The sequence below is a fragment of the Bufo gargarizans genome, chromosome 6 (genome assembly GCF_014858855.1).
Source record: "Bufo gargarizans isolate SCDJY-AF-19 chromosome 6, ASM1485885v1, whole genome shotgun sequence".
Lineage (NCBI taxonomy): Eukaryota > Metazoa > Chordata > Amphibia > Anura > Bufonidae > Bufo > Bufo gargarizans.
In genome coordinates, this window is record NC_058085.1 from 146,414,161 (window position 1) to 146,435,707 (window position 21,547).

General features: G+C 43.0%; 1 protein-coding gene across 7 annotated transcripts in view; it reads right to left on the reverse strand.

The window, feature by feature from the left end:
- Positions 1–174: 174 nt before the first annotated feature.
- FAM149B1 (family with sequence similarity 149 member B1) overlaps positions 175–21,547 on the reverse strand; it is a 49,295-nt gene continuing 27,922 nt past the window's right edge. For 5 of the 7 annotated variants that reach the window (XM_044297725.1, XM_044297721.1, XM_044297723.1 and 2 more), the window contains 3 exons: positions 13,341–13,419; positions 3,491–3,610; positions 175–1,947 (listed from right to left, as the gene is read on the reverse strand). In XM_044297725.1, the coding sequence (XP_044153660.1) occupies positions 1,874–1,947; positions 3,491–3,610; positions 13,341–13,419 (273 nt within the window). In that variant the 3' untranslated portion in view covers positions 175–1,873. Of the gene's footprint in view, positions 1,948–3,490; positions 3,611–13,340; positions 13,420–20,084; positions 20,157–21,547 lie in introns of those variants that run through there. The other 2 variants (XR_006390391.1, XR_006390392.1) reach the window with 2 other exon arrangements.

Here is a 21,547-nt window from a genome sequence, read left to right on the forward strand (position 1 = left end):
GCAGTTTGCCTTCCTTCTGAAAACTGCAATTCACACACAGCCTCACTCTGTTGTAATGGTTTGGTTGTTTAAAGGGTAAGAGGCCCTTATAATGTGACTAGGTGTAACTCACAACTATTAGCGATTATCCTGTGTATTATAATAAATATAGAACGTATTTATTAAACTGTCATTTAAAAATACATATTTACACAAGTGATGTTACAGATTACGTCAATGAACAAAATCTGCATAAATTTGCCAAGCTCTTTGTGAGTGTGGCCAGCTCCCACAGTCATGCATAGTGACATCTAAAGCATCAGAAAAGGTTCTGATCACCATGAGATGTGATCTGAGGGCATGGCTGCTTATATGTACACAAATATGTATATAAATTGTTGCCCATTTATTTTATGCTCTAATGCAGTCAATAGGGATGAGCAAATCGACATCTGAAGTCTATTCGCATAATGCTAAGTTTGAATACTGTACAGAGCGAGTGCTCTTTACAGTATTAGAATGTATTACTTTGGGAAGTCTCGCAAAACTTAATAAATATTAACTTCATAAATTAATTACTACTGTAAAAAAAATTCCCGAACTCTGGTTCTGTTCCAAGTGTATTATACGAATCGACTTCGCATGTTTCATCTGAAGTCAAGACCAGCACTTTCTGCACCAGTCTTTATCTCCTGCGCCACTGGAGGATGCAGACAATGTCCCTAAACAGAAATCTATGACGGCTCAGAGCTGCAATAGATTTCTGGCTTTATTTGTGACATAAAACTGGCGTAAATGAAGACACATTTGTTGGGGTGACTGTCCATGCCCCCTTTAGGGAAAGCTGCAACCATTTTTTAAATGGTTGCAAACACCTAGTTTGCAACTTTTTAACACCACTTTTTAGGCGCAAGTGAGCTAATAAATTCCCCCCCCCCTTAGTGTTTAATAGAACTCTTATGGGCACATCAGAACATCAGTCTTAAGCCCCATTCAGATAAACATGGCCTCCGTGCCCGTGTTGTGGATGTATACAGCGAGTCTGAAATACACAGGCACTGGCCATGTGAACTCTGCTCCATTGACTTGAATGGGTCCGCAACATATGGCAAAAAATAGGAAATGTCCTATCTTTGTGCGGTGGCACGAATTGAAAGCCAACTGAAACACTCAGAAGCCCTTCCAGGTCCATGCCTCTGCACTGCAAAAGATAAGACATGTCCTATTTGTTGCAGATCGTTGACCCATTCAAGTCAATGGGTCGGCACCGTAGCAAGGAGTTCACACGGGCATGGAAGCGAAAAAAGGGACGTTCCACAGGTAGAATTTTTATGATCCTTGTTTCTCTTTTAGGTAAAGGATCTATGAGGCTGTAAGTTTGATCATTAAACCCATGGTTAGGCCAGGATTTGCAGCTGCAGTATAGACTCAAATGCACCCACATCACAGCCATTTGAATAAGGCCCTAAAGGGGTTGTCTGAGTTCAGAGCAGGTATAGCGCTGCCCTAAAGACCATCCATTAGTGCTGGTGACGTCACCAGGCTCACTGCTAGGCAGAAGTCTCTGCTTAGCATACACATAGTGAGACCTGGTACATCACCGGAGGTAAAGAAGGAGCCCTTGCCCTGCGCGATGCAGCACAGTGCAAGAGGAAGCATCAGAGCATGAAATTCATGCTGAATGAGTGAAGAATTGGGTTAGGTCTGGGGTCAGTTCTGAACCTGGACAACCCCTTTAATTGTGAGCACACGTCCAGTTCTAGCCAGCTGAGGGGTCTCATCAAATGTTAGAACCAATAAATCATTAATGCCTGACAAAGCTGTGGAAATTTGGCATCCTTTGCATTACAAAACATACATATTAGTCTTTGACACTGTACTCAGGCTGATCTTCTTAAAGTCCATGTCTGCTTCTGGTAAGAGGTCCACCTCTGCTCTGAGACTTCATGATTAAATGCAGTGGGATTCCTTAACACAGAAAAAAAAAGTGTTATTCAGTACTGCAATGAAGCCCCCCCCCCCCCCTTCCCACCAGTGCTACAAATGTAAATTTTTTCATACATGACCTACTGTGTGGTGAAAGAACATGTGTAAGTTCCATGTGAATGTGCCCTCGGCATTTGCTTGTGTTCTGATGGTTCAGCACTGCCAAGGCTCCTTGCCATTGCTGAATGGTTAGAAAATCTAAAGGGTTGCTGTTATTACAACTAACTTCTGATATATCACAGAAATTGTCAAAAGTTGTGATCAGTAGTGGGCCATACACCACTGATCTCTAGCAGCAAGGACCTCCAGCGTTCGTTTGAGCCATATGTTCCTGTGGACCTCCTCAGTGATGGCACTATTTAGTTAGGCCTGAGAAGTGAGCCCGCTAGCCAAAACATACAAATGTATACTTAAAGGGAACCAGTCACCGGGATTGTGTGTATAGAGCTGAGGTCGTGGGTTGCTAGATCGCCGCTAGCACATCTGCAATACCCAGTCCCCATAGCTCTGTGTGCTTTTATTGTGTAAAAAAAACCTATTTGATACATATGCAAATTAACCTAAGATGAGTCCTGTAGATGAGATGTGTCAGGGACAGGACTCATCTCAGGTTAATTTGCATATGTATCAAATCGTTATTTTGCCACAATAAAAGCACACAGAGCTATGGGGACTGGGTATTGTGGATGTGCTAGTGGCCATCTAGCAACCCATCTCCTCAGCTCTATACACAAAATCCCAGTGACAGGTTACCTTTAATGGTTTGTTGTAAAGTACAGATCTATCTTCTCAGCGCTCCTGACCTCATATGCTAGTACAGAATGATCAGCATGACAGGTCCACCGTCCACTTCAATGTTATAAGTATATACAGTGACCCCGATTTATCATGCCTTCACTCCAGAATTTTGTCTTCAAAAAGTCACAAAATCCAGCTTTTGCCACATTTTGCACTCGCTTGCGCAAACAAACATAACAAGCACTAATGAAACTGAGTGGGTGGAATCCTGGGTTGGTACGTATCTTTCTTTGATTTTTTTTTTTTTTGTATTGCTAAAAATCAACGGGTTTAACTTTGCCTATCGTTTTATATGCCATTTAGTGATCCTTTCCAGGAGTGCTTTGGTGACGCACAGTGTGGACTTCTCAGGCAATCGTCTATTTCATCTAGGCTCAGTTACGAGTCGTGACCTTCCTTCACTGTGGACTGCTGTGGTCAAGGCAAAAGACGCCTGCACTGAAAGCTCTTGGATTAAATGGAATAGACACGCACAGGGGACCTTTCTATCCTATATGCCTTTGGGTGGTGGTGAGTCACCGAGGCCTCTGCCCTGTTCTTTGAGTGAAACATTCTAAGCCGGTGATACCTGCGTTTTTTTTGGCTGAGGTGTGAACTGAAATTTATCAAACAACGTATATTTAATAAATGTGGCATAAAGTACACCAATGCAGACTCAAGCAAAACTGACCTCATAATAAATTCCACCCTGTATGTTTAATGGTCCAGTGATTATCATTTTACTGACCTGAGGGTGGATCATCTCTGTCCTCTTTCTTCTCAATTACGGATTGTCCCCATTGTAAAGAGTTGGCTGAGGAGCTGGCAATACTTAACCCAATGCCAGTTACTCCAATACTAATGGAATCTGGAGGTAGAAGAAGAATCAGAACCTCATTATTATAATCTAGTTATGTAATGCCCCCTTAAGGCTACTTTCACACTAGCGTTCATAGGTCCGTTCGTAGGAGCTCACGAGCGGACCCGAACGCCTCCGTACAGCCCTGATGCAGTCTGAATGGAGCGGATCCGCTCCGACTGCATCAGTCTGGCGGCGTTCAGCCTCCGCTCTGCTCGCCTCCGCACGGACAGGCGGAAGCAGCGTTCAGCTGTCCGCCTGGCCGTGCGGAGGCGAGCGGATCCGTTCAGACTTACAATGTAAGTCAATGGGAACGGATCCGCTTGAAGATGTCACCATATGGCTCAATCTTCAAGCGGATCCGTCCCCCATTGACTTTACATTGAAAGTCTGAACGGATCCGCTCAGGCTACTTTCACACTTAGAATTTTTTCTAAGTTATTAATGCAGACGGATCCGTACTGAACGGAGCCTCCGTCTGCATTAATATGATCGGATCCGTTCAGAACGGATCCGATCGAACGCTAGTGTGAAAGTAGCCTTAGTGAACTCCAGCAGAGAGCTGCTCTGGCAGACTTAAAAGGGTTTACCAAGACTTTTATACTGACGACTTATCCTTGGGCCAATCAGCTGTTTGAGAAGGCACTGGCTCTTCTGTGAGCGCTGTGGCCTTCTGTGCTTACCAAGCAGAGCGCTGTACATTGCTTGGTATCGCGCTCAGCCCCATTCACTTCTATGAGGTTGAGCTGCTCATAGGCCACGTGACAGATGAACGTGTCGTTACTGGCCTAGAGAAAGCTGCCTTCTCTAACAGCTGATCAGCACCAAGCGTCGGACACCCACCGATCAGATAATGATGACCTATCCTGAGCATAGGTCATCAGTATTAAAGTCTCAGAAAACCCCTTTAAGCCATCCATGTATTAAGGCAGTGTTTCCCAACCAGTGTGCCTCCAGCTGTTGCAAAACTACAACTCCCAGCATGCCTGGACAGTCTTTGGCTGTGCGGGCATGCTGGGAGTTGTAGTTTTGCAACAGCTGGAGGCACACTGGTTGGGAAACACTGTATTAAGGGATGGCCATTGATTTAAGTGGCTGCTTTGTACTAATACATTTCCCCTACAGACTGGAAATGCCTGGTTGACCACAGTTTCCCCCCACTAAAACCAGCTCTTTGCTGGAGGAGGCTTATGAGCTGGACCCATGACAATCAGCTAGTCACCACACAAGTGCTCCAATCTGAAAGGTTTTATTAGATGGGCCCACCTCTATAAAGCAAGAGTACTTTAACAACACTCGACTTTGTAGAGAAAAATTTAAGGGGTTCTGCACTTTGTTTTAACTGATGATCTATCCTCTGGATAGATCATCAGCATCTGATTGGCGGGGGTCCAACACCCAGGACCTCCACCGAGCAGCTTTTTGAGAAGGCAGCTGCGCTCCAGCATGCCTGCGGACTTCTCACTGTTTACCGCCGGCCCACTGACTTCACAACTAGCATCAACTAGCATGGGCTGTGCTAAGCTCTGTTCACTTGAATGGAGTTTAGCCCCACCCACACTAGTTGATACTAGTCGTGACATCAGTGGGCTGGCGGTAAACAGTGAGAAGGCCGCAGCGCGGCTGGAGCGCCGCTGCCTTCTCAAACAGCTGATCGGCGGGGTCCCGGGTGTCGGACCCCTGCCGATCAGAAGCTGATGATCTATCCAGAGGATAGATCATCAGTTAAAACAAAGTGCAGAACCCCTTTTCAAAATAGATCACAAGTATAGTGATAGCATAAAACAGCGATGAGCTTAAAATACATTGGGAGAAATCTGCAGCTACTACACTCCTCAACATTGAAACTGCAACACCAAGAAGGACAGGCTGTAAGGTTAAAGGTGCTGCTACACATTCAGGGTTTTTTATGCCGTTTTTGAAGCCAAAACCAAGAGTGGCTTGAAAAAAGTGAAGAAGTAGTATTTGCCCTTAATACTTTCACTCCTGCTTGATAAACTTCTGGTTTTGGCTTAAAAAACTGCATAAAAAAGATGTGGCACCAGCCTTTTGCAAATCGAGGAAATAGCAGGTGTCGCTATGATCTGCAAGTGACCAAATTTTCAAGCACCTAGCTCCAATCTGTGGCATGTGGGAGGAGAATAAAAGCAAATCTTTTTAGCCACATAAAAACTTTAAGAATTGGCTCAAGTCATGTAGGATGATGTCTCCTATTCGTCAACATTCCAGTTATCACCACTTGTTGCAAACTAAGAGACAGAATCCTTGGACTAAGGGACCTTGGTTTATCACTTTGGCAGATTGCTACAGCCCTAGGCTAAGATGTCAGCACTGTTCAATGTTGCGTGTCCTAGTGATTGGGAGAACAACAAACTAGAGTGACAGCAAGGGATGCACAGAGGTGAACCTCTACACGGATGGATTGTCTGATTAGAAGAATGGCACATAGTGATCCATTCTATACTGCAAGTGAAATTGGATGTCACATCCCAAGCCTAGGAAGGCAAACACTGTCTACACAAACCATTGGAAAGCATTTGCATGACAATGGAATACGAGCCAGTCATCCAGCTATGGGTGATCCACTGACTTCACACAACCGCTCTTGAAGGCTATTATAGTTCACAGCAAGATGGCAATGGCGGTCTATCCTTTTCAGTGAATAGTCCTGTTTTTTTATCTTGGATGCAATGATAAGTGCAGATTGGTCTGGAGACCCCATGAACAACGCTGAGGCCCTCACAAGGGAACGCCACACTGGTCCTACTTCTGGGATTATGGTTTAGGGTGGCATAATGTATGGTATCCAGAACTCTCTAGTCTTCATTTCAGGTTCGGTGCTACAAAGATGGTTACACTTAGTCGCGGCTGCGTCTCCATCCAGACAGCGGTCACGCCGGGACACTCGAGCCTCAGTATCTACAGTCCCCCATCTATGTGAACATCCTCCTGAGTGACTGACCAGCGTTGGTAACCTACCTGGATACGCAAGTACTTCTGTATCATCAGGAAACAGACATTTCAGATCATTGGCTCTACCATATTATATTATATATATACATACTCTATCTACTTAGATTGTTGCAGCCATTGTATACTGACTGTTCATTGTACAGTAGGTTGATGTTTACACGCCCTCGAAGTGGGAGGGCGTTGTCATGATGATATGGTAATAACCTATATCACCTTCCCTTCATATGTTTGGAGTCTGACATGCTAAGACCCAAATAGTATTTTATATCAAGGACTAGGGGTCTTATATATTTATAGACATCTAGATATAATTGGTGACCTTAAGTTTAAGCTACACTTATTGTGGTCACATATGTGTCATCTGTGTTGTTTTTTTTTTCTTGATTGTATATCTGTGGTTTTGGACACTCTGCATTTCTTTGGTTTTTGGTCCCCTGAGGAGCCCAACATTAACTGGGCGAAACGCGTCGGGACGTCTTTTTCAGTTATAAGTATCTACTGCTCTTTCCTAATTCTACTCCCACCATTTGGGTTTTGGGTGTTCCTCTAATCTAATTAAACCCCTTTTTTTGTTTTTGGCAACCTCTAGATCAGCAACAGCCTTCCACTAGGACTAGCTCAACCCGCCACCCGCAATAGGGTCCTGCAGGGATATATAGGAGGCACGAGACACGGGATCGCCCTTACCAGGGCGGCTATTCCGTTCTTAGGCAGGGCCATAACAATTTAAGGGCAACACTAGGGTGATTTTCCCTATAGATGATTCACTTGCTTTCCTGCTACATTGGAAACAAGTGATTTGTAGCTTTTGCTTCAATTTTTGTTTTTTGTTTATTGTTTATTTATGTATCAAAAGGGTCAAAATATTTTAATTGAACATATTAAAAGTCATGTTTTAGAATTTACGGTTTCACTGTGATACCCCCGTATGTTATGACCGAATTCTACTATAATCCCATGAACAGGGTTATGTTCAGTCTGTGAATTCCTCGTATACTTAAATTGATTATAATTTACATCGTTATCAATAGCTGACCTGTGATGGCTGGCTTTCTCAGCACGCAAAGTAATGAGGATAGATGGTTACTAGAAGCTACTGAGATATTTTCAGATAAAGAACTTAGTCTACCCTCTATAACCACACCCTCCATCAAAACTACCTTCAAAGATCTATATGAGACCCATAAAGAGTATATCAAAACCTGGTGGGAAATCCAATCCCTAGATAATTATATAAAAAACTCAATCGTACCCAGGGGTCTACGAATCTTTATACGTCCGGCTGCACGAGTTAGTAACCCCGAGTTATTGACGAAATGGGAAACTGAGGCCACCGCTAGTTCCATTAGATTTATGCGTCTATTACTAGACCAAGAAAAAATCAATATAGAACAACTAGAGAAACGTAAACAAAACCTAACCGAATTAGCCCTTAAATTCAAAGACAATTCAGAATTCCCTAAAAAAGAACTCGAACTTCAAAATAATATCGAAAAGTTCAGAAATACCTTGGTAGAAAGAAAACATCGACAATTTACCAAAGACCTTACAGAGTTCAGGAATAGTACAGCATATATAAATACAAGAACAGATCAGAGGGGTTCAAACACTGATACGTCCGCCTCAGAAGCAGAGAGTTCTGATCCTGAATCGACTACATATCGTTCAACTTATACGTACCCTAGAACACACTGGAGGGGGAGAGGTCGCACTAGGGGACGCAACAGATATTTGGGACCAAGATCCACGTGGAGAGGGGAACAATCTACTAACACACAATACTCTAGACAATGGGAGTCACAAAATATGGGAGGGAGTGGCGACAAAACACGAAACGACAGAACACAGGAATACACCTCAGACGGCTCTACATTGGGGCCCTCTACTTATTCTGCCACATCAGCCTCCAATTCCCTCCCTTTTTTAGACCCACCACGAGGAAACAACTATGGATTGAGGGACCGCCCTCTACCCCAACACAAGAAATAAATTCCACCTCACCCGATATGTTAATCATTAATCTTTCAGATATTACCTTATCCAAAGAGGAAATTTCAATTCTGAGAAAGGGCTTAACTTTTGTTCCAACTACGCGTTTTAACTGCTTCGACTGGATTAAGGATATCAACCTTTTCGCTAGAAAACTTCGTTGGCATAAAATTTTCGCCACGACAGATAAAAAAAGATGTCTAGAATTAGGTATTGAGAGTGAAGATCTAGATAGCCTTTACGACCTCACTAACCTATTGGACGAGAACGAACGCCCCATAGGACAAGGCCCATTTACGTCCCTAAAAAATAGAAGCACCAAAATGCCACCAAGAACCCTTAACGATGCTAACATTGAGATTTTTCTTAAATCGGTGACACGGGACTTGGTAAAACTTGAGGAACAAAATCCATATAAAAACTATACCCACTCTGAAATGATAGCCCTACAAAACCTGAATAAAAACAAAAATATTGTGGTGAAACCATCTGATAAGGGAGGTAATATCGTTATTCTCTCCCTTTCACAATATAGAGACATGTGTCGGACTCTCCTATCAGACACCAACAGCTACGAAATTCTAAGAGGGGACCCCACATCAACTTATCTTGTTGAATTAACGGAAATTATACAATGGGGCTACCTAAATAAATGTATTGATAAAAAAGAACTTGAATTTTTACTACCAAGTATTCCAAAAATAGCGACCTTTTATGGATTGCCGAAAATCCATAAAGGAACTAATCCGCTGAAAGGACGTCCCATTGTCTCTGGCATTGACAACCTTACCCAACATGTAGGGACCTACATTGATCACATTCTACGTCCTTTTGTATCTGCTCTACCGTCTCATCTTCGTGACACTACCGATCTATTGAAGAGACTAGAGGGCGTTAGCCTGGAACCTAACACCTGGTTCGCTTCGATCGATGTAGAGGCACTCTACACATCAATTCCCCATAATAAGGGCGTAGCAGCGGTAAAATATTTTCTAGACACCCGGTCCACCAATATGACTCACCATAATAATTTTGTCTTGGAACTACTTAAGTTCGTTCTTACACACAACTATTTTGTGTTCGAGGATCGCCTTTACCACCAGCTCAGGGGTACCGCTATGGGCAGCCCCTGTGCGCCGACATATGCTAATTTACTCCTGGGCTGGTGGGAAGACGTGATCGTCTTTTCCGAAACCATGAACGAGTGGACCAAATTTATATCTCTTTGGTCCAGGTTCATTGACGATATTCTGCTCTTATGGTCTGGAACTGAACAACAATTTCATTCATTCATGGACATATTGAACTCTAATCAGATAGGGCTCTATTTCACGTCAGAAATTCATCATGACCAAATAACCTTCCTGGACGTAACCCTTGACCGAGATATTGATAATTATATCAAAACTACTCTCTTTAGAAAAAAGACTTCAACCAATAGCCTTCTCCGATGGGAAAGTTTTCATCCCAGATCCCTCAAGAGGGGCATTCCCAAAGGACAGTTCTTGAGGATACGACGGAACTGTTCGGACCAGGAGTCCTTTATGAGGGAGTCCATGAAACTATTCCACCGTTTCAAAGAGAGGGGCTACCCGAATCAATGTCTCCATGAGGCCTGGAACTGGGCCAAATCAAAGGATCGTTCCTCCCTCCTACAGACGTCTCAAAAGGAAGTAACAAGTACTCCAGGGCCAATCCGTATAATTGGCACCTATGACTCGGAATCCCAACAGGTCCGTGACATTCTTACCCGATACTGGTCCCTAATTAAAACAGATTCAGATTTGACGGGCGTTCTACCCGAAAACCCATCCATTACATTTAGACGAGGCCGCAGCATAGGGGACACGTTGGTCCATAGCCACTTTGATCCCCCGACATCAAATACATGGCTAATGAATAGACAAGTGGGCACATTTAGATGTGGCAGGTGCAAAGCGTGCAACTTTTTATCCCCAGGAAACACGTTTCAAAACAGCTCTGAGGATAGAACATTCCGGGTCTTTAGCTTTGCCAACTGTAACACCATCGGTGTAATTTATATGGCCACGTGCATCTGTGGCCTAAAATATATAGGCAAGACAAAAAGACCTTTTAAAATAAGGGTCCTGGAGCACATTGGGGATATTCGCAATAAACGTGACAAACCACTTGCCCGCCATGTTTTAATCAAACATGCTGGTTCTGCTGAGGTAGTTCGATTCGCGGCAATCGAGGTATTAAAACCTACAACTAGAAAAGGGGACATTGACAAGCTCTTAAAACAAAAAGAGTCCAAATGGATCTTTAGACTTAACACTACTACACCATCTGGACTCAATGAACATATCGACTTTGCGTGTTTTTTATGAGTTGACCATCAATATATCTGAGCAATGGTGATTGTTACACCAGTGGTATTACGCCAGTTAAATGTATGGAGACTGATTCTCTCTATACTCATCAGTATCTGATAATTCAATTAATTTCCTTATTGACCTGATAAACTAAGCTTACCATATAATGTGAATGAGATTAAATTGGCCATCTATATGCCGTATAATCTGTAAGCATCATAACATGCCCTAAGCGTAGCCTGATATCTAATTTGTCTGGATACCTATCCCCAGATACGTTTGAGATTATCAATACGTTACTATACAAACATCTGACTACCTCAAGACGGTGAATATTACATCATCTCAGAGGAGCCGCCTTAGATGAGCGGCTTAGAGACAACATAGGCCCGGTATCCAGGACGCCGCTACAGGCCACGTGACCGCAACACACGATCACGTGACCTGACGTCACACCCGGCAGCTATGGGCCCTGTATCCAGGACGCCAGTATTGATCACGTGACCGCAACGCGATCACGTGGTCTGACGTCATACCCGGAAGCTGAGCTTAAATAGCGCAGCTGGCGTTTCCTTAGTCGCGGCTGCGTCTCCATCCAGACAGCGGTCACGCCGGGACACTCGAGCCTCAGTATCTACAGTCCCCCATCTATGTGAACATCCTCCTGAGTGACTGACCAGCGTTGGTAACCTACCTGGATACGCAAGTACTTCTGTATCATCAGGAAACAGACATTTCAGATCATTGGCTCTACCATATTATATTATATATATACATACTCTATCTACTTAGATTGTTGCAGCCATTGTATACTGACTGTTCATTGTACAGTAGGTTGATGTTTACACGCCCTCGAAGTGGGAGGGCGTTGTCATGATGATATGGTAATAACCTATATCACCTTCCCTTCATATGTTTGGAGTCTGACATGCTAAGACCCAAATAGTATTTTATATCAAGGACTAGGGGTCTTATATATTTATAGACATCTAGATATAATTGGTGACCTTAAGTTTAAGCTACACTTATTGTGGTCACATATGTGTCATCTGTGTTGTTTTTTTTTTCTTGATTGTATATCTGTGGTTTTGGACACTCTGCATTTCTTTGGTTTTTGGTCCCCTGAGGAGCCCAACATTAACTGGGCGAAACGCGTCGGGACGTCTTTTTCAGTTATAAGTATCTACTGCTCTTTCCTAATTCTACTCCCACCATTTGGGTTTTGGGTGTTCCTCTAATCTAATTAAACCCCTTTTTTTGTTTTTGGCAACCTCTAGATCAGCAACAGCCTTCCACTAGGACTAGCTCAACCCGCCACCCGCAATAGGGTCCTGCAGGGATATATAGGAGGCACGAGACACGGGATCGCCCTTACCAGGGCGGCTATTCCGTTCTTAGGCAGGGCCATAACAATTTAAGGGCAACACTAGGGTGATTTTCCCTATAGATGATTCACTTGCTTTCCTGCTACATTGGAAACAAGTGATTTGTAGCTTTTGCTTCAATTTTTGTTTTTTGTTTATTGTTTATTTATGTATCAAAAGGGTCAAAATATTTTAATTGAACATATTAAAAGTCATGTTTTAGAATTTACGGTTTCACTGTGATACCTACATATAGTCGTGGAACCAGTGGTACGGACATTTCTCCAAAGTGTCCCAGGAGCCATTTTTCACCAAGCCACATTTTGCTTGTGCTCTCCAGACTTGTCTTCCATTAAGCACATCATTGCAAAGACAGTTGCTAGGAGTGGATCTTGATGATTTGCATGCCCAAGTGCATTCCCCATGGCAGAACATTCCCCAGCTAAGGCGTGTAAGTAGGTGTATTTCTACACATAGCACTAATACTCGATACTGAATAAATCAAGATGTTTTAAGAATTTTGCTTCCATTTTTTTTTATCATTTGCAATGCATATCATTAAACCCGTTCTGACTTGTGGCGTTCATGTACAACGCAAGTTGGAGCTTTTAGATGGCGGCTGTTCTGGTGCTGAACAGACACTGCAGCTCCCAAGTTCCTGCTGCTTTACACAGTAGGAACCTAGAGTCATTGTCTGTGATCAGTGATAATGCAGATCATGGACATTTAACCTCTCAGATACTGCATTCAACTGCGACCTGTGATTCAATTATGAATGTTAGCACCGCTGTAGAAGAAAGAGAAGCCACATTTCACTTTGAGGTTAGTAAAAATGTAGATGTTTTATCGCCCCATCCAAGGTAATGGAATACCTGAAACCTAACTAGGGACCTCTTGGGGATTTCAGTGCTTTCCCCACCGACCGGAGCTGTCTGGAGACAAAGTGGTACAATGCTGACACTTCGCAATCGTTGGGGGCCAAAAGGGAATAGGAAAACTCTTGTAAGAGAGTTAACACTAATGTCGATGACAGCCATCTTACTGTTACTCCAAGAGCAAAGAGAATTATGACATTACCTATTCCTTCAGAACCTCTTCTGTATCGAAATGGATTTGGGTGTTCAGAAATGACAAAGGACCTCATGGCATCATCTGGCTATGGAAATAAATAGCGTGTTATTGTCTGCTGACTATACAAGTGCTTGGCAAAAGTATTAATCCCCTTGGTGTTTTTTCTGTTTTGTTGCAGTACAACCTGATGTTAACATGGATTTTCATTTAGATTTTGTGTAACGGACCTGACTAAATAGTCCACGTTGTTACAATGGTATGAAAAAAATACCTTGTTTAAAGAATGAATGAATAAAAACAAACGTGAATGCATATGTATTCACCACCTTTGCTATAAAATCTCTAAATAAAGAGTCTGGTGCAACCAATTAATGACAGTAAACCTGTTATGAAAGATACCTGCAGCACTGCTAAGCAAGCAACATGAAGACCAGGGTGCTCTCCAAACGGGTCAGCAACTAATTTGTGAGGAAATATAGAACAGGGTTAGGTAACAAAAAAATGATCTAAAATTTTGAATATCTCATCACGCACCATTAAATCCATTATGAAAGAATATGGCACAACTACAAAACTGACAAGAGAAGGTCGCCCACCAAAACTCATAGACTGAGCAAGGAAGGGAAATCAGCAGAGGTTTAACAAAGACAACAACAATAGCAATGAAGGCACCCCAAAGATCCAGAGATGGAAGTATCTGTCCATAGGACCATACACTTTATAGAGTGGGGCTTTATAGAACTTCAGCAAATGGCATTTATCATGTACAGAACATTAATACAAGGCACTTACTAATGCATTGTGATTGTCCATATTGCCTCCTTTTCTGGCTTGATTAATTTTCCATCGTATTATATATACACTGCTCATATCCAGGGGCTACAGCCACTGCTACAGGGCAGATACGAGATGGCCGGGACAGGAGCTGCTGCGCATACGTGCCTATGACTGTCCCATGGTCCCGGCCCCCACAGAGGCCAGCACTTTCTCCTATAGTGTGCAAGCGCGGCCACCGTTGCTGGATTGCATGGTGGTCGTAACCCCCTGGAAACAAGAAGTGTATAATGTGAGGCAATATGGACAATGCCTTAGTTAATACAAGGCACTTACTTTCTCTACATGATAAATGCCATTTGCTAAAGGGAGACAACTCCTTTAAAGACAAAACATAAGAAAGCATGTTTGGAGTTTCATCATCAGGGACTGGAAAACTGATCAGGAATGAAGGGCAGGTGGATGTCGGTAAACACAGGGCAATTCTTGAGGAAAACCTGCTTGCCTGCCAAAGATCTTTAGACAGAGGTTCACCTTCCAGAAGGATAATGACCTTAAACATACTGCTAAAGATACACTGGAGTGGTTTAAGGGGAGGCATGTAAACATCTTGGAATGGCCCGGTCTAAGGCCACACTGCAAATGATTGAAAATGTGAGGCATGACTTGAAGACTGCTGTACACCTATGCAACCCATCAAACTTGAAGGAGTTGGGACAAGTTTACCTGGAAGAATTGGCAAACATCCCAGTGTCTAGATGTGCTAAACTAATGAAGACATACTTCAAGAGATTTGTGTCTGTAATTGCTGCAAAAGGTGGCCACTGGGGGTGAATACTTATGCACATTAAAGTTCTCAGTCATAGTAAAAAAATATTCAAAGTGGTAGACATGTTGTGTACATCAGATGGTACAAACTACCCCAAATCCATTAATTCCAGGTTTAATGCAACAAAATAGGACAATACCAAGGGGTAAATATGTTCACAAGGCAGCGTATGATCATTCAGAAGGATGGAAACACAGGAGTGACAGAAAATCATAGACACCAAATGCACATGTGTATATACTTGTATAGACAAATACTAAATATGTGACCACCGGCCCGTGAAAACGTCATTAAATCTGCCTATAGATATCCAGCTGTCAGACAAGGAATTATCTAGAAAACATCACAACATTTCATGACTTCAGGCTACTAAAAATATGGCTAAATTGACCTGATATTTGCCGAATTATCAGATCTGTAATATTTGTCATGCAAAAAATGTGTAAATTTTACAGTGACCATATAGTCATACATCTTCTGTGGATAGTTTATCCATTTTGATGGAGTTTTTTGTGCCAAGGAAAGAAGTAGGTTGGAAGAGAATGAGACTATAACTTCTACTTCTCTTTTCTGCTGGATCCACTTCTGGCTTTGGCTCAAAAACTGCCACAAAAAGCTGTGTGCGATGCAAGCCTCAGGGTTGTTAAAGGACATCTACTGACATGTCAGTCACACAGTACAAGTGAGAAAACGATTTATCATTTCACCAATGTCTAGCCTGCTCTCCTCAGAGACAGAACTAAGGCCAACTTGTTCAGGCCATGCACTATGTGGTCTTCAAACCTATATGACAAATTCCATTTGAAAGTCATGGCCTTTACAACAGTGTTCGGCCCTTTCTCTTCTGGCAAAGCTTTCCACCAGATTGTTGTTTCTGTCAATTTGTGCCCATTCACCCAAAAAGTATTTGTGAGGGGAGACACAAGGTCTAGCTCACTACCAGTATTCCAGTAGTGGTCAGAGCTCTGTGCAGACCACTTGAGTTACTCCACATTAAACTTGCCAAACCTATCAAAAGTGGTGTAAATGAAAACTGGCTTAGTTGTCCATAGCAACCAATCAATCAGAGTCCACCTTTTATTTTCCAAAGGAGCTCTGAAAAATGAAAGTTGGATGGGCAACTAAGCCAGTTTTCCTTTACACCAGTTTTGATAAATCTCTCTCTTCGTATTTTGGAAAGTAGCATTCTACGGGCACCCACCGAACTCAGATTCGTCCATTAGCATGTCAGTAATGTGACTAAAAGACAGACTCCCTTACTCATTGCCTGGGTCTCTCTGAGTAGGAGTTTTCCCCCCTCTACTGGCCGGTATTATACAAAGTCTTTTGTGGAAGGTCCGGAGGTTTGACATGGTACAGGTTGCCAGAAACCAGATTAAAGGAAAATACAAGGCGAGTCAAAATTTATTTTAAAGGGGTTGACCACTTTCTGGCTACTTTTGACCAAAGAGCATGTAAGATGACTATAAGACACTTACTAACATAGTCTCTGTTGATTTTCTGTGCCATTTGCTTTTTTTTCATAAATCATGCCCCTCTGTGCTGTCCACAAAGATGTTCTGTCCATAAGATGGCTGCTGATGAAGGGTCATGTGACCAGGCAAAATAACTATAGACACACCACTCAGTCGCCTCCACTCAAATACACCACATCTGCCACCTGCACTTGCAATGTTGAGACTTTAGTGCAGGTGCAGTGTATATAAATGGAGTGATTTTTCTGGTCACATGACCCTCCATCAGCAGCCATTTTATGGACATGACCTCTGTGAGGACAGCACAAAAGGGAGAATACTTTATCAAATATAGAAAATGCCACAGAATATCAACAAAGACTATATTAGTAAATGTAATATAATCATCTAACATGCACATTCATCAAGAGTAGCCGGAAAGTGGCCAAGCCCTTTAATTAACAAATACATCACTTTTCGACATAATCGCCCTAGTCACTGCTGTGCAGGTTTGAATGGTTACGTCAATTTAATCTCTGCAGTTTTGAGAAACAATGGCTGCCCCACTTGATTTTTGCACGAAAGAAGAGCAGCATGCAGTGATGGGATTATCATGTACCATGTGACGTCTGATTTTCATTTTTTACATTAGGGTACTTTCACACTGGCGTTATTCTTTTCCGGCATCGAGTTCCGTCTTAGAGGCTTATTACCGGAAGAGAACTGATCAGTTATATCCTAATGCATTCTGAATGGAGAGCAATCTGTTCAGGATGAATCAGGATGTCTTCAGTTTAGTCTTTTTGCCTTTTCAGGATGGAGATAATACCGCAGCATGCTATGGTTTTATCTCCGTCCAAAATTCTGGAACACTTGCCAGCATTTTTTCCCTTTGACATGCATTAATGCTGGTTCCGGCAAAACGGATCCGGCATTGCGGTCTGCGAATGCTCAGACTGCAAATAATGTGAAAAAAATAAATGCCGGATTGACACCGGAGAGAAGATTCGGCATTTCAATACATTTGTCATACGGATCAGGATCCTGATCTGTCTGACAAATGCCATCAGTTTGCATATGTTTTGACGGATCCGGCAGGCAGTTCCGGCGATGGAACTGCCTGCCGGAATCCTCTGCCGCAAGTGTGAAAGTACCCTAAGGGCTCATGCACATGACCGTGTCATTTTTTGCGATCCGCAAAAAACGGATGCCGCCCCCGTGTGCCTTCCGCAATTTGCGGAATGGAACAGGAGGCCCATTATAGAGATGCCTATTCTTGTCCGCAAAACGGACAAGAATAGGACATGTCTCATAATTATTGCGGGGTCACGGAATGGAGCATCTTTTGCGGACCTATTGAAATGAATAGTTCCGTATACGGAATCAAAATACGGTCCGTATACGGAACGGAAAAAACATTTGTGTGCATGAGCCCTTGGTCATAGGTTAACCCTTTTAAATAACCCCGCTATTCTGCTCTTGTGATCTCAACACAAGTTTTGATATGAGCTAGAACAGAATCTGCAGACAATACTGCAGGGATCAGCAACTTCCAGCACTCCAGCTGTGGTGAAACTATGACTCCCAGCATGCACACTTGCTTGGCTGTTCCTGGAACTTCCATAGAAATGTATTGTGCATGCTGGGAGTTGTAGTTCCACAACAGCTGGAGTGCTGGAGGTTGCTGCCCCCTGTTGTAAAGACTCAAATAGTGGACATTTACAAAAATCTACTGAGTAGAGTTATGTTTAACTATTTCACCGCTCACTGACATTGCTCTAAGGAGCAGATTTTTGCAGCTCCAGTGTGAAGCTGCTCGACCATGGAAACCCAGTTCATGAAGCTCCTGGATTGTAGGCTGGGGTGTCCACATCCTTTTGGCTACATAGTGTATGTGGAGATCCCACAAATTAAATTTGACAAGCACCTTGGTGATCTAACTTAGGTTATTTTAACACTAGTGGTAAAACTATCCGGCAGAAGAGCAGCCTGCCAGAGGTCATCGTATCTGGCATAGCCAAAAAGGGCTAGAGTACCACCATTGAATACAATGGGACGTAGCGGGAATCCTATCTGTTTCCAGCATGAGTGCCAGAAAAACTGCGTGTTTGTCTGTCCAGCCGATTCCCGACGTGAGTCCTGGAAAAAAGCCAGATCCCTGCCTGGTCCAATTATAGTCAATAGGACCAGCGTAGAAAGGCAGTAGTCGGCTATGCCAGATACGATGCACCCGGCAAGCTGCTCCTCTGCCGGAACAGCCTGCCGTATAGTTTTAACGCTAGTGTGAAACTAGCCTAAGTTATAATTTCTTCTAATCGATATGGACCAGTGATGTTCAGTGGCTGAACATGTGAATTATGCACTTGCCAAGTAAACCATTGTGGCATGCTAGTGTGTGACTACGCTCAGTCACATAGCAGTAGGCCTCATGCACACGATTGTATCCGTTTTTTTTTTGTCTGCAAACCGCGGATCCGCAAAATATGGGTACCGTCTGTGTGCATGCCACAATTTCCTTACAGATATGGCTATTCTTGTCCACAAAACAGACTAGAATAGGGCATGTTCTATAATTTACAAAACAGCCACATGGGTGCGGACAGTACACCGATGATATCCGTGTGTTGTCTATATTCTTAGCAGACCCATAGAAACAAATGCGTCAGTGTAAGATCTGCAAAAATACCCAAAATACAGTGGTGTGCATGAGGCTTTAGAACGGCCACGCTGCACAAATAGCATAGAGTAAGTTACGGTCAGACCCCAACCAATCACAAGAATGGGGGTGGTGAAGCACACACCCTGCTGAGTACAGTGCTCGGCTATCTCAGGCAGTCGCATTCAAATGGAGGGGCTCATTTTCGTGATCAGTGGTGGTTATGACCACCGGGACCTATCTTACAGACAGGTCATAAGACGTCACTCTGGGACTGCCCCTTTAATAGTGTAGCACGCTGGGTGAATGCTACATCTGTAGACTTGAAGTCGCCTTACACAAGAAAGGACGAGACGTACGACAATGTCATGTCTATGGAGGCCTCTCCTCATTGAAATAAACATGCATGCTCAGCTGAGCTGAACTTGCATGTTTATGCAGTCTGCAGGGATAGCTGCGAGCCATACATATGACTAGCTTCAGTTAACTGTGTTGCTGTGCCTAATGTAAAGATAATAAGGAATTTCCAAATATATGAAAAATCACAGAGTATTTGTTGTAATGATCCCAATCGTTATACAGCAATGAGTAGTGAAAGTAGACGACAAGGCAACTTCAAATATAATAGATGTAAATCATATAACAATAATCACAAATACACAGATGGAATGAGTTTAAAGGCTACATGCACTTCTCCAACCATTTCTATTGCTCTGATGCATCTACATATGCACACCAATGCGTCTCCATGGTAACAGACTACAAACAAAAACTGCTGCAGTCCTGTGTTCTTCCTATGCGCCTCCTCTACTTGACTGCAGGATCAGAATACACTCTGGGCTTGTTTGTAGTCTGTAACCATCGAGACACACAGGTCTATTAAAATCAGCCTATTTGTATATATATATATATATATATATATATATTTGTATTTTGGATACACTGGAGCAATACAATATGGGGGCAAAGGTGTACATATCTTTTAAATGAAACAGAATAATGCTGCACATGACAGTATCACACAGTGTTGTACTCACATGCCAGTGCAGCATACCTAAGAGGACCTGCTGCTATACTTTGCCTCTGTGTCACAAAATAACTCAAACCATCTGTAGAAGTAAAATATTTCAGGGACTTAACAGAATTGAACTGAGAGAACACAGAGACAGTGACTCTTAACACCAATGGTAATACCAGAGATAACAGAGGATAATAGCTGACAGTTGTAACCGATTACGGTATTTGTTTTATTGCGATATTAGGGTCCATTCACACGTCCGTGTTTTGTAGTCCGCAAAACATGGATACCGGCCGTGTACGCTTCGCATTTTGTGGACTGGACATGGCAGGCAGTATGGTAGAAATGCCTATTCTTGTATGCGATTACGGACAAGAATAGGAAATGCTCTATCTTTTTTGCGGAGCCGCGGAACAGAACTACGGACGGACGCTATCCGCATCTTTTGCGGCCCCATTTAAATGAATAGGTCCTTGTGGAACGGATGCGCACCGAAAAATAAGGACGTGTGAATGGACCCTTAATTGGAAGATATAATGACCACACATGGTCCTTTTACAAGGATCAAGGCAATTATCAGGCATGAGCATTTGTACAAATGCGTGTTTCCGATAATTGCCCAGTGTAAATGTGCCAGTGATTACCCAACAAACGAGAAAGCACTTTTTCATCGTGTGATTACATCTTTTATGCAGCGAAGAAAACCCTCGCTTCTGGGCAGCACAGTGTCCTGTGTAAACAGGGACGTGCTGCTGGCACACAATGAATGACCGGGGATCGAGGAAGGGATCATTCGTTCTCATACAGTGGGGTAAATGCAGCCATCACCTCCACTCATGATCAGGCAATTATCAGGAAGATTCAGTTTGTTCCTTATAATTGCCCATACTTTGCTCATGTAAAAGAGCCTTATGGCGTCAGTAAAAACCCTTCAGTCAGGCGAGAGAAATAAAGCTTCTAGGTGATCTGCATTAATGGGGTTTTCTGGGACTTAGATACCGATGACCTATCCTCAGGTCATCAATATCAGATTGGTGGGAGCCCGACACCTGACATTCCCGCCGATCATCTGTTTTTGGCAGCTGCCAGCGCAAGAAACTATACATAGAACAGAAAGTGTTGTCTACCGTGTAGTTTCCGGCGCTGGTTTACTGAAGCTCACCTGAATGGAAGCGGAGCTGCTGTAGCCCGGCAAGGCCACTACACCGTGGACGGGACCTTCTGCTTCCCACTACATCCATTGTATAGTTTCCATTGGCTGCCTGAAACAGGTGATTGTTGGAGTGCTGGGTGTCAGACCACCACCAATCTGATAATTCTAACCTATCCAGATGATACACCTTCAATATCTAAGCACTAGAAAATCCCTTTAAGGTTTTGCTACTGACAGGTCTATGATGAAACTGAATACTAACACATCTCTATCCTATATTATTTTGCTAACCAGAAAGAATCCACGTGATGGCACAAAAATCTTACTTA